The 26,994-nt window shown below is 38.4% G+C and overlaps 1 protein-coding gene across 4 annotated transcripts in view; it reads right to left on the minus strand.

The window, feature by feature from the left end:
* Zbtb44 (zinc finger and BTB domain containing 44) overlaps positions 1–26,994 on the minus strand; it is a 53,688-nt gene that overhangs the window by 18,727 nt on the left and 7,967 nt on the right. For all 4 annotated transcript variants that reach the window (XM_023701441.1, XM_023701440.1, XM_023701439.1 and 1 more), the window contains exons 2-4: positions 17,008–17,080; positions 14,688–15,761; positions 463–547 (exon numbers count right to left, since the gene is read on the minus strand). In XM_023701441.1, the coding sequence (XP_023557209.1) occupies positions 463–547; positions 14,688–15,705 (1,103 nt within the window). In that variant the 5' untranslated portion in view covers positions 15,706–15,761; positions 17,008–17,080. The remainder of the gene's footprint in view (positions 1–462; positions 548–14,687; positions 15,762–17,007; positions 17,081–26,994) is intronic.

Consider the following 26,994-nt stretch of genomic DNA (forward strand, 5'->3'; position numbering starts at 1 on the left):
GGGCTGGCTGGCATGTGGTGCTGGGGGGTTGAACCGCAGTCCCTGTGCTTTACTAAGCTTGTTCTAAGTAGGTGCTTTAGACCACTGAGCCATCTCACCAGCCCCAGTATTAGAAACTTTAAAAAGTGTATTTCCATTCTGTTGACTTTAAAAAATAATAATAAATAAAAAATTAAAAAAAAAATCTGGCATGGGTGGTCTAATGTGATGATGCTACTTCATTTTATTTATTGGCTTTGAACTCCATACATAGCCCAGGGTAGTCTCAAAATTACAGGGCTCCATCTGCTTCCGCCACCCTACTGCTGTAGTTAAGGCACGTGCCACGGAGCCCGGCATGCTACTTCACTACTTTGAAAAGTATAATGTAGTGTAGATGTCTCAGCTCTAAGATAAAATACTTGAATTTAGGGTTTTAAGTGCAGTCTTAAAAGGAAAAGTACACCCGACATTAGTACTAACCGATCATCGTCATCCACATGAGTGTTGGTACTCGAAGTGCTCTGAAGTGTAGGCAACCCCTCGGTAACACCTTCATCTACTGAGCCTGCGAAGAGAAGAACGAAAAGGACACCTGTCAGTGGTTTTGTGCAAAACTAAGCCAAGATATTAACCACAAGTTATGTATCTAAGCCTCTAGCCTCTTACGTAGTGTCCATATTCTGATTAACCAAAAATATACAGTGCTCTACATTTTCTTTGAAGTGAAATGTCTATGATTTGAAAAGAAATCACACGTAAGACAAGCTTTATATTACAATTTAAGTTCTTTTAGAAATATTTGATATAAAATTTAGGCAAACAAGCAGAATTCAAATACAAACTAAGATCCATGTTAAAATAAATAACCACCAGTTAAGGAAATATGAACAAGTCTTATTTTTAGAACTTGCTTTACTGGAATATATAACTTATTATACAACTTTTACATAAAATACAAAAAAAGACAAAGTGAACACCTCTCCAGCAACTCTGACACAAACTTCAGCTGACTTCCAGAAGTGCTCATTCACACTTCCCTGACCACACGCCTGTCTTCTTCCAAGAACCTGCTAACGTTACCATCCCTCTCCCAGCCTTGTTTCCTCTACACACAGTTGTATACACCCATAAGCTAGAGGCTAGATCTTGCCAGAATGGAGCAATGGGGTGTACAGGACAGCTTTCACACCATGTATGGTGGCAGAGCTGAGTAGCTGTGGCTTCAGTAGAAAATACAAGTCTAAATTATTAACTGACTGGCCTTTAGGGAAGTTTTCCAATCACGATTAACATAGTTCAAGTTGGGTATGGTTGTAAACTTTATGTAAATTGAATCTCATAACGCATCTTTTTTTTTTTTTTTTTTGTGGAACCAGGGATTGAACTCAGACCCCTGCGCTTGCAAGGGAAGCGCTTATTCCACTGAGCCATCTCCCTGGCCCCAATAACGCGGTTTTTTTTGTTAATTTCAACATTGTAAATTCATTCATTTTATATATGTAACTAAAACTTTTAATTGTTGTACAATATTAGAAACTTATTCACTTTACTCCTGATGGACTGTTTCAGGCCCTTATAAACAATGCTACTGCGAATATTCTTACACAATTAACAATGTACACATGCATATTTTCCTCTGGAGTATAAATTTAGGAACAGAATTGTTCGGTCACAAATTACATGTTATCTTTCTTAAAAAAATATTTTATTTGATACAAGGTCTTTCTACACAGTTCAGACTCAAAGTGATCTTCCTGTCTCAGCCTCCCCAGGTCTGGGATTACAGTGATGTGTCACCTTGCTTTCAGGGCTCATATGGTGCAGAGCAGGCACGGCATACAGTACTGGGGACTGAACTCCAGTCCTTGTGCTTGCCAGGCAGGTGCTTAGACTGCCTAGTCACCTCCCCAGCCCTACTTGCTCTCTTTACCCTTATTAAAAATGCTAACCTATTTCAATGACTGTACCAAATGTAATTACCACCAGCACTGCTCGTTATGTTGCTAAACAAGCGCACCAACACTTAGTATTGTTGTGTTTGATCAATATACTCAAAGTATTTCAACTGTATTTGAGATTTTGTTCTTTCCAGAACGAGGGATTCAACGCAAGGGTTCTTCTGAGCTACATCACCAGCTCTACTTTTGGTACTGGGGACTGAACTCAGGACCTTGTGCTTTTCAAGCAGGCACTTATGCAGCTGAGCTCCCTGGCCCAAGCTCCACCTTCAGAGACAGTGTCTCACCACATTGTGAGGAAGGGCTTGCACTTCCTACCTCAGCTTCCTGAATGCTAGGATTACAGGTGTACACCACTATGCCTGGCAGTGACTGAGTTTATTTCATGTTTTTATTGAACCTCTTGTGAACTGCTTTGTCAAGTCTTGCTAATGAGTCCTTTCCCTTTGCATTCTAAGAATTCTTCTCATATTCAGATACAGGCCCTTTGTCAATGATATGCTATATCTTGCCCCTTTCATGGCTTGTCCTTTTATGGTTTCTTTTGATAGCCAAAGTTTTAAATTTTAATCTTTTTATGATTACGGCTTTTTGGTCTTGCCTTAAAACAATCTTTCCCTATCTCAAACTTTTATGACTTACGTTTTCTCTTTGAGAGTCGTTAATTCACCTGGAGTTTTGAGACCAAATATATGTATTGAAGTCTCCTTTCCTTTCTTCTGCAGTTCCATCTGTCATATATCAAGCATACGTAAGTGCACGGGTCTGTTTCTAGGTTCTCTTCCCTCCCTGCAATAATGTGAATCTTTAATTACTGTAGCTTTACAATAAATTTTCATCTCAAGTAGAGCTGGTCCTCACATTCTGTCAGCATGATTCCTAATATTTTTGGCTATGCTTAGCCCTTTGCATTTCAATACACATTTTAGCCTCAGTTTGTTGAGTGTTAAGTCATTTTTATTTATTTATTTTGTGGTACTGGGGATCAAACTCAGGACCCTGCACTTGCCAGGCAGGCGCCTATGCTGCTAAGCTATATCCCCAGCCTGAGTATAAGTCTTAATAATCATTCTATTTCACTCCTTCTATTACTACAGAAATTATACAATGTTTTCTTATTCCGTTTACTGGCTACCTTAGATGCAAGTTTAACTTATTCAAATCTACAGATAATAACATTATTTTTCCTGGATAATATGAAAATTTCGGCAGCTTCAACTTGAATTTTGTATTTCTATCCTGCAACTTAAAAACTGTTATCTGCTATTTTACTTCTTCATGACTAGGTTCTACAAGACACAGTCGCCTTTATATAAGCAATATTTCTTATGTTTGTTCAGTTTTACTTCTCTCTTCATTTATTCCTGTATGACATTCCATTTCTGCTTTTCCCTGAAGCCCAATCTCAAGAATTTTCTATAGTAATGATTTACTGATGAAATGTTTTTTTGTTTGAAAATGCCTTTTGCCTATGGTGTGTGCTTTTTTATTATTCTTGTTTGAGATTTGCTAGCCTCTACTGGACTGGTGTCTTTCATTAATTTCTGAAAATCCTACGACATTCTTTTTACTCCTTTTAGGATCACTATTAAAACGACATTTGCATTTTCCATACTTTTTCTTCTGTCTATATAGTGTCTCTCTTTGCAGCTTTCAAATGATATTCTAATTTATTTCTGCATCCCAAGTCTGCTAAATTCAATCTGATGATAAAATGTTCACTGAGATTTTAATTTTGGTTACTTTTTCTTTTCTTCAAGTACAGTAGTTCCTCACTATTTTGCAGTTCGACTTTCACACTGTTTCGTGGGTTTTCAAAAAATATTAATTTAAATTATTTATTTTGCTATATTGTGAGATTTTGCAGTACCATATAGTATAAACATTTGTTAAAATTATGTAGGTTTGGGCCAGTGAGATAGCTAATGGACTAAGCACCTGCTTTGGCAAGTGCAGGGACCCAGGTTTGATCCCCAATTCCACATGCTGCGCCAGCCCCGTCCCTTGGGTGTGCAGAGCCAGTGACCGAGTCCAGGCGTGGTGCTGGGGAGGCTGAAAAAACAGGAGAACCAGTACAAATCTGAGCTGCGTAGTGAGAACCTGTACCAAATACATAATAATAAAATTATATAGGTTTACGAGTTTAGAAAATGGTTGAGTACATTAGAAGAGTTTTTAAAAGTGTGGGGTTTATAAAGCATATATATATATATAACAAAATAAATATGTCACTACTTCCCTGATTTTCACTTATCATGGGGTGTCTGGAACAAAACCTCTGAGATAAGTGAGGGACTACTGTATTTTCCCCCCTTAATTTGACTTTTACTTTTGCAGTTTCTTCATTTATTTTGCTAAACAAAGGATATCTGTGTCTCATAACTACACTAATTGTTTTTGAGTACGTATACACACACACACATACGTATATATATTTTTTTGGTGTTTTAGTACAGGGTCTACCTACATAGATCAGACGTGTAGTAATCCACCTGTGTTTAGCCTCCCAAGAACTGGGATTATAGGTGTGTGCCACCACCCAGTCTCAATCGAAGTCTCAACGCGCCCCAGGGCAGGGCTGGTAAGGCCTGCGACCGCCTAAGCAGGTGCTTTAGTCTGCTGAGCTATTTGGCTGGCCCTTGTAATTGTTTTTGAGTATTTGTAAAAATTTCCTGTTAGTGGTTCTCCCTCAGTCTTTTATCCCCATGTATCTTGGTGACTTCTGGCAGATGTTCCTGCCTTTTAAGATAATTTCTAGCGAACTGATTTTGCTGAGGCTGTGATGACTACCAGTGAAGCTCTGTCTGGTTCTGCTTCTTAGGGAGCAGGACCTGACTCAAATGTGGTGTCTGAGAGTTCCTGGCTCGCTCACGCGAGAGGTACTCAGGATGCAAATGTGCAAGGGAGCCAGTCAGACTTTGTAGGGATGCAATTCCTTCTTTTTCTCTCTTCCAGTATGCCTACTGCCAAGGCAACTTCTACACAGCACCCTGGAGTCTGAAGGATGGGGAGCAGGTTTGGTTCCAGTTATACGGTCCTTCAAAAACCTGAAGTTAAGGGTTGGGGAGATAGCTCAGTGGACAGCTGCCCCTGCTTAAGCAAACGCAGGGAGCGGGATTTGATCCCAGCACCGTAAGCTGCACTGGCACCAGCTGTGGACAAGCTGAGCTGGCCACCAAGACTGGATGTGGTGGTGCACCCCTGTAATGGCAGCGATGGGGAGGCTGAGAACAGGAAGATCACTATGAGTTCAAGCTGGGTAGTGAGACCGTGGTAACAGATACATAAAAATAAATTAAAAACCACCTTAACAATGTATACTGTAACTTCTCTTAAGACTTCATAATTGTTACATTCCTCTTTCTTCCTTTCTCTCCCTCCGTCCCTCCCTCTCTCCCTTCCTTTTATGAGCCAGTACCTATGAGTGTTTAGCAAATGGTTTAAAAGCAAAACTCTGACAATCTCCTTACTTCCCTGGGGTGGCCCCCCAGTACTTTAAGGTGACTTCTTCAAATCTAGAATTTGTTGCTTATAGTAGGACAGTAAATTCAAACAACCTAACCTCACCTAGTAATGAACTCTGTCAAATTCTTCACAATTTGCAAAATGCATTAAGGGCATCTATGTTACCCTAAAGGAACAGCTCTGAGCCTCTACAAGTCCCTTTCTTTAACAGAAAACAAGATTTTGGTTGGAATACTTTAATGAAATTTAAAATGTACTAACTGCAACAGTTTATAGAACACTATACACATGTAAGCATTTAATAAACGCCTGCTATCATACAGGATCAAATTTCCTGCTGATGAAACTTTGGAACCCAATACTTCATTTTCCCTTTTGAAATACTTCAATTCACGGATATTAGGAAATAGTACAGAAGGTTTCCCAAAACTCAGTTTCTCATAAAGCATCCAAAATTACTTAATCATTTGTGGTGGAAAATTTGTGAGTTACATTTTACCTTAACTTTTATTTATTTTTATTTTTTATTTTTTATTTTTTGGTGGAACCGGGGATTGAACTCAGGCCCTTGCGCTTGCCATGGAAGCACTTATTCCACTGAGCCATCTCCCTGGCCCCTACCTTAACTTTTAATATAAAGACTGAGTACAACTTATTTTCTGTCTCTTGATGATTCATGACAATCATCAAGGATACCAGTTATTATACTATGTTTTAATATAATTAAACATTCAGAGGGTTTTGAAAATAGACAGGACAGGGTGCTTTTATTCTCACTCTCAACTGTACCACATGCGACCCACTGGTGTACAGGTAGCATTTCTGTGCAGGCCTTTTTCGTTCCTCTGTTATCAAACCATATTTAAGTTTTTTCCCTAAGTCTATCCAACTTATCCTCGATCTTTCTGATTCGTTTTTCATACAAATGTAGGGAAGAGTTAATGTTGTATTGTGCTGAAGACAGAACTGCTTGCTCCCATGCCATGATCTCTCCACTTTCACTTTTTTCTTATAGAAAAAAAGGAGATGGGACACTGAACACTTAACAGTTCAGTCTGTTTCAGGATTAAAAAAAAAAAAAAAAAGGAAAAAAATCCTAATATTTGGATTCAGCTTCCATGGACACAAAAAACTATAGCATCGTGAATTTACTCAGAGTACAGCACATAGTGAAGCACAGAGGCTTGCAGAACAAAAAAAATAAACAAGCAAAACTAGTCAAAACCTAAAATAAAAGGGGCTGGGGAAATAGCTCAGTGGCATACATGCCTGCCTGGCAAGCACAAGGTCCGAGTTCCATTCCTGGTACTGGAAAACAAAAAGCAAAAAACACCATAAAATACATCTAAATACAAACAAAAGGGTCAGCCAGATAGCTCAGTGGACTAAAGCACCTGCTTAAGCAGAGTGCAGGGATGGGGGCTCAATCCCCGGCACAAGCCATGCGGGCCCTGCCCCAGGGGGAGTGCTGAGGTGAATGAGACTGGGCATGGTGGTGCACGCCTGTAATCCCAGCGATTGGGAGGCTGAAAACAGGAGGATCACTACGAGTCCGATCTGTGTAGTGAAACACTGCAGACCTTGTACTAAATACATTAAACAAACAAACAAATACAAATAAAATGCACCCCAACATGTTAAGGCATCGTCTCCACTGTGGCAATGAGATCCCCAGTTCAGTGCACAGAGTGCATGTATAAAGCAAAACAAAATTACTCTCTTTTCACCCATAGCTACTAAGTGTTCCAGAAGCTAAAATAAAACACTCCAAGGTATATTAGATTTGGGGTGATAAAAAGGTATAAATGTAGGTTGTGGGATGGTTGCACATCCATCGCTGTGAATTCTAAACTTCAAAGAAGTGAATTTTTTATGGTATGTGTGCTACATTTCAACAAAAACACTGAGAATGAGATTTCCTAGTGTGGCCCCTGATCCATGAGAACTGGCTATGAGCTACACTCTAGAAACACAAAAACACAAAGCATTCCTCCCATAGACCTGTGTGGCTTTCATGGATTGTCTCAATCAAAAACTGTACCTCTTCCAGGTCAAATATCTACTCCTTTCATATTTTTTCTTAACGTAAGACTGACCTGTACACTTATCCTTCAACTGATACAATCTTACCAAGGACAATGTGCCACCGTGGAGGGACATTTTGATATGAAAAAGATTGCTCATCTGAGATACGTCAACACCATGCCAACACTGGAATGCTAAGCTCAAGGGGCACTTCTGTGGACATTCTAAGATACAGCTTTCCCTGTCAGTGATGGACTACTGGTAAAGTATGCAAGTCAAGCACTGAAGCCTCCTTCAGCATCTCCTAATGAGCTCTTGAGTTTGTTTTGGTTATTACTGTTGAGGTAGACAGGCCACTTGCTGTAAATGGTGGGAGAAAATTACTTGATTCTCTATTTGATAGAGAAATTCCAACTTTTTTCTTTAGCAACAGAATAACATATTACAAATATACATACATACATATTCCTATTAAGAAATCCTTAAGCTGGATCTGTGATTCATATACTCCATCCTTATCACTTAAAAACTTTCAGAAAAATGACAAACAATAAAACTATGATTATCAAAGCCCTTAAAAGAATTCACAAACTTCTACAGCCTCAACTACTGCCAAGAGCCTTTTTTTAAAAAAATTTATTTTGTGTGTGTGTGTGTGTGTGTGTGTGTGCGCACGTGTGGCCAGCTCAGCCCACCAGGGGGCGGGGCTGGGTGGCATGTGGTGCTGGGGATTGAACCGTGGTCCCTGTGCTTTGCTCAGCTTAGCTTGTTCTAAGTAGGTGCTCCAGACCACTGAGCCATCTCACCAGCCCATGCCAAGAGCCTTGATGGTAATTAATCTTTTGTTGGACCCACAAGTTAATTCCTTAGTAGTAATAATAGGCTGACATAACTGAATACTTCAAGAGATTTACAATGTCTTAAACTTTATCACAAATAGGTTAAGACCTGGATTTCAAAAACATTCATCTGAGCAGCTTCTGAATGGTTTAAAATGTAGTTTTGGTTTTCTGGAAAAGACACTAGGGAAAACCTGCCCTTGTCCGTAAGGGCAAAGAAAGGAAAGGAACTTACCAAGAATAGCCTCCAAGGTGCTAGTCTTTTGCTTCACTGTTCCCAACTTTTAAGTCATACATTACATCCTCCTCATTGGTGTACACCCACTCCACAGGGGGAACTTAACCTAAGGACTCTAGGGATTCTCAAGTAGAAGCTAAACTCAAAACTTTACTCAAGATGATAAAACCAGATACAATATTTGATTCTTCAATATTCGTTTTACTCAAGATGATAAAACCAGATACAATATTTGATTCTTCAATATTCCTTTCTGTCTCTTTGCTCTACCAACTATTAGTTATGATCTTTCAGCACCACCTTACTGTTTTTGACTGCTTAAGATCTCCTTTTGTCAGAGGGCCAAGGAGATAGCTCAGTAGAGTAAGTGCTTGCCTGGCAAGCAAGAGGTCATGAGTTTAATCCCCAGGATCGAAAAAACAAACAAAAAAAAAGATCTCCTTTTGTCTGTGAATGAAAAACAAAACTTACATTTTCTTACCCAATTTATTACTGCTACTGTTCTGAATTTAACAGACTACTAAATCTATTATTGCCCATCTGACAAAAATTTAATAGCTGTTCCTTGAACACTTCAGAAAGTAGATTCACTTTTACAACCCTTCTGGTATTCAAGTTTCCTTTACATTAATCTCAATTCTCAATCTTACAAAAATTGGACTTTGGTATCTCATATCATCAAAATGCTTCTGGTCATTACAGGTGTTAGCAAAGTGGATACAATCAAAGACTTGTAAAGGGGCTATCAGATTAGACCTTTGACTCAGAGACACTTTAGCTTGCTTTTCAGGACTTGTTTACACTCAAGGACTATGTCCACTTTAAGGAACACAAAACCTGGCTCACTTCTGCAATACATCTGGAACAGGCCTACCTATGTGGACATTAACTTATCCTGTGTGCTTGGGGCATGTGTTACTGATTCTCAAAAACTACCACCTTACATTGTTTAATTACACGTATGTTTCTGGTAGTCTCTAGCTTTTTACTATATTTTATTATTTGTGGTACTGAGGATGTAACCCAGGGCATTTGCACTGAGTGACACATCTCCAGTCTCTTATACTTTTCTTAATTATGAGGTAGTGTCTCCCTAAGTCAAACAGGCTAGATTCAGAATTGTAATCCTTTTGCCTTAGGCTCTCAAGAGTACTGGATTATAGGTGTGTGGCACCACTCCCAGCTAAGGTTTAATTTATAAATTAGGCACAACAGACTAGTAATTAATAAAGTACAACACTGTAAGCAATGTGTAAGGTTATATGGATGACGTCTCTTAAATCTCTCTCAAAAAGCGTTACTTGAACCCTAGCACTGTGGTAACAAGGATGGTCTGTCTGATGACCATGACGGCTACCAACTCAGAGGTTCATGTAGCCTAGACACACTGGACAAGGAATGATTTGTACCTCAGGCTTCGTGGGAAGGTGCAATGCAAGAGTTCATCATGTTACTCAGGAGCAGATCAAATTTAACACTTAAAAACTGTTCTATTTCTGGAATTTTCTATTTATATTTTTGGAGCAAGTTAACTTAAAGTCATGGAAAGTGAAAACATGGGTTAAATCCTTATCTTTTTTTTTTTTTTTTATGGCTATGAAAAATGCAACCTGCTCAAAGTCATAGTCTATTAAGTGGTAGAAATTAGTAACAGAATCTAGGTTTCAGTCCATGGTCTGAACTTTTAATCATGGTGTACTGCTTTTGCATATGATCAGTTCTAGTGCTATTCTAGCTGCCCATCTCAAGTTCGTAGTCAGTGCTACTAATAAGAAAACTGTAAAATTATTTTTAGTACTTTAACTGACCACCATATTTTTCACTTTATTTTTATTATTTTGTGGCTAGGGACTAAATCCAGGGCCCTAAACATTCTAGATAAGCACTCCATTCCTGGGTTACATCCCCAGTCCCAGTGACTTTCCTTCCTGCCTCAGCTTCTGGAGTTGAATCCTGGGATTACAGGCGTGTGCCACTGTCTGGCTGACTTTACTTTTCATGGGAGAAATTTTTAGAGTGCAAAATTGTTTGCAACTACAGCAAACTGCAGCTTCTCTAGAATTATTTACATTTGTCTTTGGGATATATAGATAACTGAATATTTCAAGATAAAATTTTAACCCAAAGTTCTCCCACAATTATTTTCCTCAACTGTACTAAAAGCTGACAGCCTTCTTTTTTTAGTTACACAAACCAATCTATACTCAAGTTTTTTTCTCTGTTAAATTTGGTATATTACAAATAAAGGGGGGCCAGGGAGATAGCTCGGCAGCACAAGTGCCCACCTAGCAAATGCAAGGTGCTGAGTTTGATTCCCAGTACCTGAAATAAATAATATAAAATAAAACTGCTATATAAATTTCTTTCATTTATTGAAGATACTAAATTTTATCTTATTTTTTTGGTGGAACCGGGGATTGAACTCAGGCCCTTGCACTTGCCACAGGGAAGCGCTTATTCCACTGAGCCATCTCCCCGGTCCCTTAAATTTTATAATCTTTTGCCCAGACCACTGTTAGAAAAGGGAATTTAAAATGGGTAAAATTTCACTTGTATTAATTTCATGAATTAGTATGAAAAATTAACTGCTCATTAGTATTATGGAAGACAGAACAAAAAAAAAATATTTTTTCCTTGCATGTTTATTGCCTACAAACTCTAGGAATTTACTTTCTTTTCTGTATGTTTTTTTATTGAATACAATTAGAATTAAGATAGCTTTGTTCAGTAGTTAGTGCCTTTGCTATGAAGGCAAAGATTATCTGATTACATGATAGTCAGGTCCATGTTATTCCTATGTTTATTTTAATAGCATCCACAATTATAATATTTAGGTAATAAGTTAGGTAATAAGTCTTATATGCCTGAAAGGTTTATGCTACTTATGCTCACAACTTCTCTATAATAATTTAGTAAGATCATAAAGGCAAGATGTGAATCGAATAGATATTACTTGAGTGATAAAAATTTTATGTTTAGTTAACATTATTTTTAGTTAATTTTTGGTTTCTAAATTCTCAGGTAAATAATTAAAATGGTATTATTCAAGCCAGGACCACATAGCAATACCAGGTTATTTTCAAAATTGCAGATTCTAGTGGGCAAGGGAGGTGGCTCAGTAGAATAAGCACTTGCCTGGCAAGCGCAAGGGCCCAAGTTCAATCCCTGGTTCTGCCAAAAAAAAAAAAAAAAAAAAGGAAAATTCTGATAATTAAACAAAAACTTGCTCATATTAACAAATAGCCATTATCTCCTGCCACTAAACATTTTATGTGCACTCATTCAAATTCTTCAATAATATCCTCATTCAAATTCAGAAATATCTACTTTAGTGTTTTGAGTGAAACTGTCCTCCCTAAAAAGATGGTTACCTATGAATGACACCTTGTTTGTAAGTGGGGTCTTTGTGCATGTAATCAAGTTAAGAAGTAACACAGGACTAGGGTGGCCCTATACCAAATGATTGATGTCTTTATGAGGAGAGACTGGTATACAAAGATGTACAAGGAAGTTTATGTGAAGATGGAAGTAGAAACAAGAGTATAATGGAATTACAATCCTGTAATATCTGAGAAAGTAACTGCTAGAGTTGGAAAAGGCAATGACAGTATTTTTTCCTGTCAATTTTTAAAAGAAAGAAGGCACTGCTGATACCTCGATTTTGGATTCCTGGGCTGTGAGAAAATATACTTTTTCTGTTTTCAACTAATTGGTTGTACTTTGTTGCAGTAGCCTTGGGAAACTCAGTGAGTCAGGATGCCCATAAAAAGGCAGGTTTGTTTTTTCTTTTTGGAGACAGGGTCTCCCTGTGTGGTTTCCACTGGCACTGAACTCACTACACAGCACAGGCTGGCCTTAAATTTGTGGCAGTCCTACTGTTTCAATCTCCTGATTGCTAGAATTACAGTGTGTACCACCACATGCAGAATAAAGCAATTTTTTTTTGCTTTTTAATCTTTTGGACAAATTTTATTATTTTATTCATTACTGGCTTTTCTGTTATCAATTCTTACTGCAGATATTTCTCAAGGATCAGTCCTTTGGTTCTGGCTATATTTTCCTACCAAGACTGAATTTGCCACAGCTAATCTCAAATTTACCCATCTTACCTTTTCAACTGCTTTGTGGTATGACGCTGCATGGCTGTCACCTAAGTATAATTTACACAGACGTAACCTTGCTTAAATGTGGGTTCCTAATTCCTTCCACTGATTTTCATATTGCAGTTACTGCATTTAATGCAGGCTAAAATGCCATCCATTAAGGTTACTTTTTCCTCTTGTATTTTAGGGAAGGGCCTACAGGGTGTTCAAGGTCTCACTACTAGCTCGGACTCCTGCTGCTCCTGTTTACAGCCTCCCAAGAGCTGGGATAATCAGGTACGCACCACCATGGCTATCTCAGTGGGCCCCAGGGGCGGGCTGGCATAGCAAGCCTGGGGTCGAACCGGCCCTTGTGCCTGCTTGCAAGTGCTTTAATCCGCTGAGCTATTTGGCTAGCCCAAGATTACTATTAACTAAGGGCTGGGGACTTAGCTCAGTGGTGTAGCACCTGCCTGGAAAGCATAGGGCTTGGTTCCTGATACCAAAAAAAAAAAAAAAAGTTACTGTTACATTTTCTTGGTACCAGTAAGGAAGAAAACTGGAAATTAATACCAAATATATGACTCAACTGGATTCAGAGATGTTATGAAAAATTGTGAGAACTGGGGCCAGGGAGATGGCTCAGGAGAATAAGCACTTGCCTGGCAAGCGCAAGGACTGCAGTTCAATCTCCAGTTCCGCAAAAAAAAAAAAAAAAAAAAAAAAAAGAAAGATTGTGAGAATCAATGAATGTAACAAAGGTATGACTACTTCATTTTGACTACTTTGATTTCTCCCATTCCCTCAATGTACACATTCAATATTATTAAGTGGTACTGATTCTTGCTTTACAAAGTCTAGTAATACCTATTTTCTTAGGTATACCCAATGTGTGGCTGTATACTGGACATGTCTGCTAGGCATGGTAGTACATACCTGTAATCCCAACACTCGAGAGGCTGAGGCAGGACTGCTATGGAGTTCACGGTCAGCCTGGGCTATGAAGTGAGTTCAAGGCCAATCTGAACTGCATAATGAAACCCTATCTCAAAAAGACAAAAACAAATGGGACATGCCTGGTTGGCCTAGGCTGCATTTAGTGAACAGGAATTGTCTTAGGTTGCACATATAATACACACTAATTTATTTAAATGACAAAATTCCTTTACTAAGTTAAAAAAAAAAATTCAAACAGACATGTCTAACCCATAAGCTGCAAGTTGGCTATGTCTAGCGGGTATAACTGGTTTCTGAGCCTGTCTCTGTGTAGTCGTATCTATTATGTATCCATTCTAAGCTCATTTTCTTAAAAATATCTGTATGTTTTATTTTTATTTCTTAAAGTTCACTGTAATCGTTTATTTACATACTGTTTTTCCCATTAGACTATTAAGTTTTCTATTGTAGGAACTACGTTTTTTCTTTTTTTGCGGTACCAAGGATTGAACTCAGGACCCCGCGCTTGCCAGGCAACCTCTTATTCTACTGAGCTATCTCCCTGGGCCTTTTTTTTTGAGATAGGGTTTGCCATGTAGTCCAGGCTGGCCTTGATTGACGGGTAGTCCAGATTAGCTTTAAACTTGAGGCAATTCTCCTGCCTCAGCCTCCTGAGTGCTGGGATTACAGTCATGCAGCACTTTTTGTGTGTGTTTTTTGAGACAGAGTTTCACTGTGTAGCCCAGGTAGGCCTTGAACTTGCAGCAATTCTCCCGTCTCAACTCTCCAAGTGCTGGGATTAGAGGTGTGCCTCATCATACCCTACTGTTTTTTTCTTTATGTATCATCAGTGTTTGCAATACGGCAAGCTTTCAATAAATATTTTAATATAGAGTAAAACACTGACTGGATTTAAAACTTCTCACTGGAATTAATTCACAACTTATATCTTTCCTTTGTCCCATTACATACTGTTCAGTTATTTCTCCCCAATGTGCAAGTTGTTAAAAAAACGTAAATTATTTTAAAATCTAGTTGTGTAACGTTTTACTCTTTTTTATATTTTCTATAAAACAATGAGCAATTTAAAAAAATCTAATGAGAACTTAAAATATGAGAATTGACTATGGCACCATAAAAACCACAGAAGGCAGCATTGTACCTATAGAGGAAGACTGTGGACTAATGAGAAGGTCTTCCTGGACTTGCTCACTTCCTGGGACTGTCTGCTGGTCACTCAGGGAACTCTGAGATGCGCTGACAGGCTGCGACACTTCCTCGTGGGCCTCCTCATCACTTAACCTTTCTACTTTGACTCGGACATCTTCTTCGGTACCCAGAGGCAGGGCAGCTTTTGTGCTCTCGCAAGCCACACAATCAGTCACTCTTCTACCTGTCTCAGAAGGGCCAGGTAATTCTAAAGTCCGAGTGTTTTCTGCCTGCTTAGCTTTCTCAGGCTGAATCCTTCGATCAATTCCAAAAGGAAAAGTCCAAGGAAACGCTAAAGAAGAGTCCACTGGTTGATTTCTATTTTCTGTGTAGGAAGCTGAAGAATTCAGTACCTGGGGAGAGCTTGTTTGTGTGCTACACTTTACAGGACTCTCAGGAGACATAACAATGTAGCTTTTGCGTTTTCTCCGGGATTCTCGGCAGACGGGAATGGTTCTTTCCACCACACTGCACTCTGAAGATACTGGAGAAATGCTTCCATCATGAGAAGTAAAATTGCAGTTAGAATTATTTTCTTGTCCAGCCTCTACACTCTTTTCAGGCTGGTTATTGGGTGTATTCCATAAAATACTTGATTTCATGAACTCTGAGCAGGTGCTAGCAACACTAAACATCTGCATGTAGCTGGCTGCAGCTAGAACATCGATAATATTTTCTGTGTTAATCGATAGAGTGGCTGTGTAAGCGTATTCTAAAAGAGGTATAAAGCCAGTCACCGTAACGTGATGCAGATCCAACACACTCTTGTTCTCATCCTCTGCTTGGCCTACAAGTTTGGTGCGAAAGAAATCGCTGCAAGCTGCTAGTACCACCTTATGTGCCCGGAAGATTTTATCCTGGACACGAATAGTGACATCACAGAAATGTCCATCATTTCGCAGCATATTTAGTTTTCCAAGCATTTCCTGACTGTGGGAGGAGGAGCTATGAGTAAATGTTTTCACACCCATCTTTTCCTTCTTCTTCTATAGATGCTCTTCAAGGATGTAAATGAATCAGAAATGTCCTTAAAAAAATACATAAAATAAAGCATTAAATAATGGTTTGGTAGTTGAAATAGGCAATTTACACAGCTTCATGAGGCCAACATGCCAAATCAAAAGGCTAAAAGATGGTAGTGAGAGAGACTTCAGATATGGACTAATTAAAACAAATTATTCCAATCATTCAACCAGTGGATCTGTAAACTACTGTTTTAGTCAGCTGGAGAGATTTTTTTTGGGGGGGGGGCAGAATCAGGGATTGAACTCAGACCCTTGCGTTTGCCAGGGAAGTGCTTATTCCACTGAGCCATCTCCCCAGCCCTTTATTTATTTTTTTTTGTATTCTTAGGGAAGGGTCTACAGGGTGTTCAGGGTCTCATTACTAGATTGGACTAGTAGTGATCTGCCTGTTTACAGCCTCCCAAGAGGTGGGATTACACGCGCGTGCCACCACGCCCAGTCTCAATTGCTGTCTCAGTACACCCCGGAGGCAGGGCTGGCACAGCAGGCCTGGGTGGAGAGTTTTAAACAATAGTCTATAAACAATGCTGTACTTGCTACATGCCCAATATGTACTATTTTAAATGCTTTATAGTTGGCTATCAAGCTATCTCTGCCAGAAGGTATATTATTATTCCTGTTTCTAAATGTGAACATGCAGTAGGTAATGCCAGTTCAAATATTAAATAATTTATTATATAATAATTCCCTTGAGTGTTCTACTCAGGTCCATATATGTGTAGAGAAAAGAGAAGCAACAGGGAAAAGGAAATGAAAACTCCAGATTAAAAAAAAAGGTCACTGATATCCTAATAAGAAGACAAAAATCATTAATCTTGGACTGTGCCTTGTTTGATATCATGATAAAAGGCATAAATCCTGTGGCAAGACAGCGGTACGGTTCCTGAAATAATCTTGGCAATAATAAGCAATGGAGATCTTCAAATATAAACCTGTTCTAGGTTCATTACTCTTTTTCATGGATTGAAGTATTGTCTAACTCTAGAATGGAAAAAAAGCAAAAATTAAGATGACTAGGCTCAAAGCAAAATTCTGCACCCCATATTCTTCCTAAAGACAATCAGAAGACTACTCTGCTAGGACTAGTCTAAGCAGAACATCACTTAATGTATATGATAATCTTTTGCTTACATTAGTAAGAAGAGGAGAAGGAAGAAAATGGGAGGGCTATATGAAGTATTTTGTTCATTTGCTACATTTCAGGAAACAGGCTTCTGCTTTTAAAGCTGGGCCACCAAAGGTGCTTACTTTGATTGGGATCATGTGGTTCAGGGAGGAAACATGCCTTTAGAGCAAGTGACAGTCATAATCCAGGGACCATCTGCATGAACAAAGGTATAAATGCAAGAAATTAAACAACATATTTGGAAAGTGTGCAACAGGGTATTAAAATGAAACCACTTCAATCTTAGTTATTTAGAAGCTCCAAATAATAAACACTGAACTACATTTCCAAGTGAAGTACGAGGCTACCTATGCAAAGGAGGGAGTGGAAAACTTTTTCAAAGTGAGGTCCATGTACTGTTAATGACTACAGAGTTAAAGATTAGAAAAGGAGTTCTGCTGACATGAGCAAGTGTGCCATGAGTTCTAGCCCACTCCTTACTCTTTCACAAAGGAAAGATACAGAAGTATGTGTTTATTTCAGGTCTATGAAAAACGTGTCACACTTAAAAAAACAAGGCCATGAGTCTGTTTAAAACACTGGCCAAGACCAGAAAATATGCTTACTATCTTCTAAGAGCACAAAAATGTGGTTGAGTCATTTATAGCTATGTGAATTTAAGCAAGTAACTTTCTGTATCTTAATTCCTTTAGTAAAATAGGAATGAGGCCTCAATGGCATACGCCATGGTGCTGGGAATAGGGAGTAACTGCCAATATAAGCACCAGCAGCTTCTGCACCAGTTTCTGCCTCTCCTAATCCCGGCAGGGCCAGAGTCAGCACATCTGGGCAAAAGTGTGAGAAGACACAGATGAAGGCAGCGAATCAAACCCTGCACTTCTGTTGTGGGCCTCAGTTGGGAAAGGAGGACCGTTTTAAGCTCTGAATCAAGTTTATGAGTTCTTGAAAATAGTACTTTTACTTCCTAAAAAGTGATCAGAAAAGTTCCCAAGTCTTGTCCTGCAGGAAGCTGGTTACAGAACAAAGCTTTCAGTACAAGCTTAAAGCTGGGCATGGTGACGCACCCTGTGATGAAAGCACTTGGGAGTCTGAGGCAGGAGCACTTCAAGTGTGAGGCCAGCCGCTCTTCACAGTGAGTTAAGGCTGGTCTGAACTACAAAGGGAAGCCCTGTCTCAAACATATTAATTTCTCGGTGGGAGACAAACCCAAAGTTAGTCACGAGTACCTCCTCTAAAGCCTTCTTTTAAAATTTATTTTCATTAGCACACAGTTACACTATGTTTACACATACGGTGTAAGGTCTAGTACAGCTGGAGGTACGGGATGAGAGGAAAATGAAAGACAGCCCGGGAAAAGCCCTCTAAGCCACATATTTATTGCATGCCTTTCCCAAGTGCATAGAGAAACTCTGATATACTCCATAATTGAAAAGTAATAGACAGATACTTTGGACATAATGCAATATCATTCCTGAGGCAAAATTTGGAAAAAAGGGATAAAACTACAGTAATGGAAAAAAATCATAAATAACATAGTTCAGAAGCCAGGGAACATAACCTGAAATTGATGAAGTTGATATTGCTAATTTGATGCTATTTGTGTGTATATGAATTTGTATATATACTTAACTTGAATATGTTTTAAAATTTAAATGTATTACTTAGCTATAATCGAGAATCTGCGTAGCTTTCAATAAATAATAAGAATATAATAATACTAGGCTTGGTCCCCATGCCTATAATCCCAGAATTTAGGAGTCTGAGTCACAAGAATTTGCCATGAGTTTGAAGCCAGTTTGGGCTACATAGCATGACCTTATGTCAAACAAATAAAAGCCAAACCAAATTAGTATAAAAAGTTAGAATGTGAACTATTCAGTAATAACAAATAGTTTCTTTCTCACCCTTCTGTTATGGTTTGTGTATAGTTGTCCCCCAAAGCCTCATGCAGTCTTGGGGTGGCTTCTGCAGTTTGTGATTGATTACTGTGGGTGTGGATGCTGCACCTGCCCTGGGGCAGGTAGTGTACACTACAATGTAAGGAGAAAGTCAAGCTAGCTGCTTGAGCTGCTGCTACTCCCTTGCGCTCTTGCTCTTTGCCGCCACCATGAAATGTTGCCCTCTGCGGTGCTGTGCTGCTCTGCCTTGGAGCCAGCTGAGAATGGACTGAAACCTCCAGTAACTCTAAATAAACCCTTCCTTCCTTCTTTTGGGTGTCAGGTATTTGTCCCAGCAACGAGAGAAGACTAGCTAAGATTTCAAGTAACTAGTTGATGCGACAGTATTCATCCATGCTTACGAAAGTGGTAGTGATGATTCTGTTTCAGATGGCCTGAAAACTATGATTTTGTTTCAGCCTGAAAAGTTTTAGACAAGTACAATATATAGCTTAACTGAAAGAATTATTTATATTAGACAAATTTTAGGTTTTGAATTGTAATTCTAACACATACCAGTTAGGTACTATGTCTCTGTCAAGTTATTTTTCTTTTCAAATATTTCAGTTTTCTCATCTGAAAAATGAGAATTATAGACTTACTTTCAAGACAACCCAAGAAGATTAAATTTGCACAATTCCTGGCATAAAACAAGTATTCCACAATGTTCATTATACATTCACACTAGAAGAATGTAGATGAAAATTCATAGGGGTGAGAGGTACAGCTTAGCAGTAGAGCATTTGCCTAGCATGGATGAGGCCCTCTTTTTGACCCCCATTTTCTGTACATTTACAGAAAATGAAACTAGACAAAATTAGATATCAAAATTCAGAATGTCTATTGTATTTCTTATATGATACTAGACAGTCTGAATGTCTATTTTGTTATAAAGATCAGCTGGTTAAAGATTATCAGGGGACTTGAGATTCAAATAAAATAGCTTACTACACAATACAGTGGGGCAGGCAACTAGGTTTTACTTATGCTAAAGCTGAACTGAGATCAGATATCTCACTTGCACCCTATGTTTTATTAAACCTAATCAAAGACATCAAGGTTAAGGAGAGAAAGATGGTTTAAGATGCCTCTAAGAGGAATATCTAGGTAAGAATTAATGTATGAATTTTGTACTAGCTGTAATGTACCAGATGTAGTATCAGGAAGTTTATATACACTATCTTGTCAGTGTGTGTGTGTCTGTGTGTGTATGTGTGTGGCGGGTGTTAAGATGATAATACCCTACAGATGACAAACAGGCTTAGACAAATCATTTTGAGGCTACTGACAACTACGCCATGCTGAAGACATAGGACCCCCCCTCCCCCGGCGTAAGTACTGGGGCAGAACCTAGGGCCTTCCCATTGAGCCCTATCTCTAGCCCTGTTTTAAAACTTTGAAACAAGGTCTTTCTAAGTCGCTTAGTCTGGGCTTAAACATGTAATCTTTCTGCCTCAGCTTTCCAGAGTGCTACCATTTTAGGCTGTCCCACTACACTCAGTTTAGACCCAGAGTCTCATGTAATATAGGTATACCTCAATAAATATAGGTAGCCAAAAAGAATATAGTCATATCTGCAGTTTAAAGATATTCTGGTGGTAATAGAGAAGGTAGGATTCAGAGTAATTATTATGATTGTACAAGTGCATGATAAACTAAAACCAAATCAAATCAGTAGCAATAAGGACACAGAAAATAAAAAAAAAAAAAATAGGAGGAAAAACATCTGGGCATGATTTTGTATTAATGGTAGGGGAGGAAAGAACTACAAGAATATATAACTAAAGGGGTCTGACTTTGGTGTTTTCATCAAAAACATGGAATAAAAGAAGAATTGATTTCAACAGGGGTTAATGATGGTAGAAAAGTTATTTTTGTTTGGGACATACTGAGTGTGGAATACCTCTGGAAAGAATATCCATGTTTGGATTTGCATACGACATTTCTCAGTGTGGTTTGGGGTTTACGCAAGAACTTAAGAGCACAACCTAAATACTGATTTTACATAAGTCACTATTAAAATTCATTCTCCTAAACTTGTTACAGCTGAAGACATATGAACATTGCGTGAGGAAAGGCGCTGAATGGCGAGCTAAAGGAGCCTCAGGGAGGCAAAGCAGCGAGACCCACGGAAACATTCTATGGCACCTTCATTTATATTTTGATCCTGTCTAGTATTTTACATAAAGTGTACACTCTTTCTACGATCACACAACAGGCGGCAAACGTGTAAAAACATTAAGTATGTGTCTGAAAACTTGCTAGCTGGGGCTACAAAATGAGTTCAAGGTCATCCTGAACAGCATAGTAAAACTATGTCTGAAAAAGACAACAAAACAAAACTATTAAACTACGTAAGAATAAACCATTCATCTTGCCTTTTCAATACAAATAGTATTTCTGAGTTGTCAAACAGAATACAAAGACTTCTGAATTTCTTCTCCCACCAAAAGATACCATGGCCCCTTAGAGAAATGGCTGATTCTACATATGGGGCAGTGAATGTCCCATTTGACACTACACTGTTGGTGGGAGTGTAAACTACAGACATCAGTATGGAGAGTCCTCAAAAGACTAAAACTAGAAGTTTATTTATTTAGGAATCAGAAGGAAGATTTTTCTGGAGATGGGAAAGCGGGGAGGTATGGGAGACTGGGGAGAAGGAGGAGGTAAGGGAGAATGGGTGAAGGAAATGAAAATGATGGAGAGAGGCTATGTGCATCAACTCCCCAAAAGGAACATTATTATTATGTACTGAAATCATATACCAATAAAAAATACTTTGATAATAAAGAAGGATTATAAGAACATCATTCTGTGACACTTCTCATGCTTCATGAAAAAGGCACTGTTCATTAATGAAGAGACTTGACTAGAAATGGTAAAAAAAAAAAAAAAAAGACCAGACAAAATCTGATCTTGACAAAATCTGATCAAGTCCTCTAGCTCCAACTGCCAATTCACAGGAAATAGGTAACAGGAACATGTTAAGCTACACAATGGGATGCAAAAAGCAAAATACAGTTTATGAGAAGCTCTACAGGACAAAAGATGTTTTTACAACAGAAGGGGGAAACTAAAATGGAGAACTTATACATTTAAAGATATTTAAAAGATTTTATAACCCAAACTCTGTATCTTACTTGAAGCTAATGGGTAAAACATAAATTTGAACTAATATAAAAAGTATGTTCTTAAATATTTGATTATCCCTTTTTGGGGGTGGTAGTGGTATGCAGATTGAACTCAGGACCTTGTTCATGTGAGCAAATACTCTACCACAGAGCTACATCTCTACCCTTTTCCAAAAAATTACTTTAAAACAGGGCTTAGATAAATTCCTGAGGTGTCCCAAGGCTCCCTAATAGCTGGGCATGTGCCACACTGCCCAATGATATCAAGAAATTATGTTCTCAGGTGACAATAATATGACTATTAAATATAGCTGAATTATAATATAATTCACCCTTCTAAAGCAAATTGAAAAAATGGTAACAGGTATGTCCAGCTATCCAGTAATCATCCTTAGATAACTTCCCTGTAGCAAAAGAAATCCTAGCTGGGTGTGGTGGTACATGCCTATAATCCTAGCACTGGGGAAGCTGAGGACGGATTGTTGGAAGTTCAAGACCAGCCTGGGCTACAAGGTAAGCACAAGGCCAGCCTGAACTGCATATGGAGAACCTGTTCCAAAAAAACAAAAAAGAAATCCTGTACACTTTGGTTATCACTTCCCTCAAACACTCTCAATCTTCCTGTGACTTCTAAGCAACCATTATTTTATGTCTCCATAAATTTTCCTATTCAACTTTCCTTGGAATCATGTATTATATGGACCTTGGGGGGCTATTTATTCACTTGGCAAAGTACAGCAGAATACGGATGTACCACATTTTTATCACTGGTTAATTGGCAGACAGTGGGATTGTTTTCACCTTATTGTAATTATGTTTAATGATGCTGTAAACAATTGCTCATGTTTCTGCATAGACACATGCTTTTAAGTCTCCTTAGGTATGTATGTTTGTAAAAATGTTTATGGCAACTCTGGCCAGTCTGTTTCCCACAATGACTGCATCTCTGTACTCCTACAAAAAGTACATGAAAGTTCTAATTCCTCCATATCCTTGCAAACTTTTTATTATCCAACTCTTTTATTCTAGCCATTCTCAATGTGATTTTTATTTGTATTTACCTGATAACTAAGGATATTGAAGTTTTTGTTTTCCACGTGTTTAACTGTGTTATTTATATGTCTTTTTTTTTTTTTTTGCGGAACCAGGGATTGAACTCAGGCGCTTGTGCTTGCCAGGGAAGCACTTACTCCACCGAGCCATCTCCCTGGCCCTAGAAGGATTTTTTTTGGCTGGCTCAGAATGCCTTCAGGGCATGTTTGGCTGGCTGGAGCTGTGGGGATCGAACCACAGCAACCTGAGGCTGACTGCTTTGTTGAAGCAGCCACTTAAACAACTGAGCTAAAGAGGCAGGCCCCGATATGTCTTTTTTTTTTTTAACTAAGCTATAGAGTTCTTTATAAATTCTAGATACAAACTGCTTATTTAGATACAAATTTGCAAATATTTTCTCTTATTCTGGGGGGTCTCCCCCCAATTTTGATGATGTTTGAGGTTAGTTTGGGCTACACAGTGAATTCAAAGCCTGCCTGAACAACAAAGTGAGATGTGTCTTAAAAATACCAAGGGGGGAAAGAAGATAAGAAAAAGAGATGTAGGGTTGGCGAGATAGCTCAATAGACTAAGTGCCTGCAAGTGCAGGGACCAGGGTTCAATCCCTGGCACCCCATGCCCTGCTGGCCCCACCCCCAGGCATGCTGAGCTACCAAGACTGGGCATGGAGATGCATGCCTGTAACTCCAGTGCTGGAGGCTGAAAACAAGAGGATCACTTGAGTCTGAGCTGCATAGTGAGACCCTGTACCAAATACATAAAAAAAAAAAAAAAAAAAAAAAAAAAAAAAAAAAAAAAGACAGATGTAGATGCCTGGCCAAGAGATACAATCTATGATAATAAGAATATCTAAACTGGGTAACATACAGTAATGTGTATGTTACAGACTTTCAAAACAAGAATAGCAAGAATAGCAAATTAATGTAAGGTTGGATATTTATTATTTAATTTAAAATAATTAAATATTAATGCTTGCTTTAAAAAAAAAGAGTATCTAGAACAGACGACAAAGCAAAACTTTGCAATAATTAAGAAACTAACTGATAGTTATATAGTTACATTCTGTTAATGAATAGAATGATTTGTTCTAATGGAGTTTGTAAATAGGATCACAAGTCCGCATCTTGTACAGCAATTAACCACTAAGAAGAATATATGCAGTGTATTATTTGTTGAAAAATAAAAATAAATAAATAAATAAATAAAAAAGAAACTAACTGAAGAAAAGTTTTCAGAACTGAAAAACAAAAGTAGGTCTATAAATGGGCTCAAGTGAAAAGCAGCACCTAGACATTATCAAACCAGAGTAAGTTTACCCATTAAGGGGCAAAGTAAGAGAATAATTTTTATCTTACAATTCTATTCTACTATCTTCTACTGTTTAACAAAATAACTTTTTAAAAAAATTTTATTTATTTGTGTGTGTGTGGCCAGCTCAGCCCACCAGGGGGCGGGGCTGGCTGGCATGTGGTGCTGGGAGATTGAACCGTAGTCCCTGTGCTTTGCTAAGCTTGTTCTAAGTAGGTGCTTTAGACCACTGGGCCATCTCATCAGCCCCAACAAAATAACTTTGAAGCAAGAATTATATACATGCCAAACTGTCATTTCTATATAAAGGCAACTATAAGACATTCCCAGATATCTAGGAGTAAAGAAAATGTATCAATAAAGAGCCTTTTCTGAGAAACATCCCGAATGATGTAGGGTAGTCAACAGAAAACATGAATTAGGGCCGGGGAAATAGCTCTGAGTCTGATCCCCAGTACCACAGGAAAAACAAAGAATCTAAGAAAACATGAATTAAAAATAAAGTAGGGAGGCAACTGTGTGAAAGATTTATGGTAAGCATTAAAACTAGTTAAGCATAAAGTGTAAACTTAGATTGGGGCTGGGGAGATGGCTCAGTAAAATAAGCGCTTCCCTGGCAAGCGCAAGGGTCAGAGTTCAATCCCCAGTTCTGCCTAAACAAAAAACAAACAAACAAAAAACTTCTTACATATAAAGTAATAAACTGAATATAATAACAAATTTGGAGTCCCTATTCTTGGTCTCATTTTATATTTAGGATTTCATTAATTTCCACAAACTTGTGAGTTTTCCAAACATTTTCCTATCAATACTCTACATTTTAAGTTCTACTACAATTTACTGAGGTTTATGAAATAGAATATGGTCTGCACTGAAGTGTTCCATGTGCATCTGAGAAGAATGAATAATCTATCACTGAACAACATGTTCTATGTAAGTTTGCGGTAGGTCTGCATGGTTTATAATAGATTACCCTGTTGATCAGCTAATTATTTCTATACATCAGTAACAGCAGTATATTGAAGTCAGATGTGGTAGTACACACCTATAATCCTAGCATTTGGGAGGCTTAGGCTGAGACAGAGGATCAGCATAAATTCAAGGCCAGGCTGAACTACATAGCAAGACCCTGTCTCAAAAAACAGACAAGAGGCTGGCCAGATAGCTCAGTGGACTAAAGCGCCTGCTTAGACAGAGTGCAGCAGCCAGGGTTTGATCCCCAGCATGCCATGCTGGCCCCACTCCTACTGCATGGCTGAACCAGTGATTGAGACTGGCCATGGTGGTATGCACCTATAAGCCTAGCACTTGGGGGGCTAAAATCAGGAGAATCACTACAAGTTGGATCTATGAGTTGGAGCTATATAGTGAGATCCTGTAGACTACTAAATACAAAAAAAAAAAAAAGAAAGACAAAAATGTAGTGTAAGGACCAGGGAGATGGCTCAGTAGAATAAGCTTTTGCCTGGCAAGCACAAGGGCCTGAGTTCAATCCCCAGTTCCAGGGTTCCCTATTTTCTCTTTTGTTTCTATTAGGTTTGCTTCACGTCCTTTGGTACTTTGTTGCGAAGTACTGTGCATATGCCTTATAATTTGAATATTTTCCTCATGAACTGACCTTTTTCATTATAAAACAAAAAACCTAGTAACATCTATGGCTTTGAAGCATTCTGGTACAATTATTTCAGCTTCCTTAGGTTGCTGGTCATATAACAAATCTATTCCCTATTTTCAATCTATTTCTTTGATTCTAAAATGTTTTCATGTATACAGCTAGAGGCCCAATGTGACAACTCTATCTTTTTTTTTTTTTTTTTAAGACAGGGTCTTGTGTTGTTTAGAATAGGCTTGAACTCACTATGTATCCCAGGCTGGCCTTCAACTCTGGCACTTCTCCTGCCTCAGCCTCCTGACTGCTGGGATTACAGGCCTGTGCCACCACCTTCAGCCAACTTCTGCCTTCTATGTATGTAAACATACACACTTAAGGATGTTATTTGTGTAGATTTATGCCTGCCAGTCTCTGATTCTGCCTCATGTCTTTCTGCTCCTTTACTCTTCCTTTAGTGCCTTCTTGTATTATTTTCTAATGCAGCATTGTATTTCTCCATCACACCTTCTCTTCCCTCTTACATGCTGGGAATGGAACCCAGGGCTTCACAAATGCTAGACAAGCACTCTACCATGGATCTGTTCTCTAATCCTGCATTTTCTTTAATGTGTTTTTATCTTTTTTTCACTTTTTTGGAGTTGTTATTTCTATTGGTTGCTCTAAGGATTCACTGTACAAAAAATATTTCACAGAAAAGAAACAGCATGTTTGAATACAGGATTATTGGTTGATAGTTTTTTTTTTTTTTTCCTTTGAGCACTTTGAATATTATTTCATTGCACCCACTGTTTCAATCTTCCTGTGGTTTCATTTTGAAGAAATTATTTTTCCTTGTTCAAGATTTTTACTTGTCTTATCTGAGGTACAGGATCTCGGGATAAATCCTGAGGGGATTTCACTGACCTTATCAGACCCAAAAGCTACAACTTTTGTTGCATAGGTCTTGCTTTACCTTGGTCTTAACTATCCAGCAGAAAAGTATAAAAACGAAGTATAAGAAGTAAAGCCATGGTGTTATGTTGAGCTGTAGGGGACTCAGGTCAACAATTTCTGACATTGCCAGTC

The sequence above is a fragment of the Octodon degus genome, unplaced genomic scaffold (genome assembly GCF_000260255.1).
Source record: "Octodon degus isolate 3935 unplaced genomic scaffold, OctDeg1.0 scaffold00136, whole genome shotgun sequence".
In the NCBI taxonomy this organism is placed as follows: Eukaryota; Metazoa; Chordata; class Mammalia; order Rodentia; family Octodontidae; genus Octodon; species Octodon degus.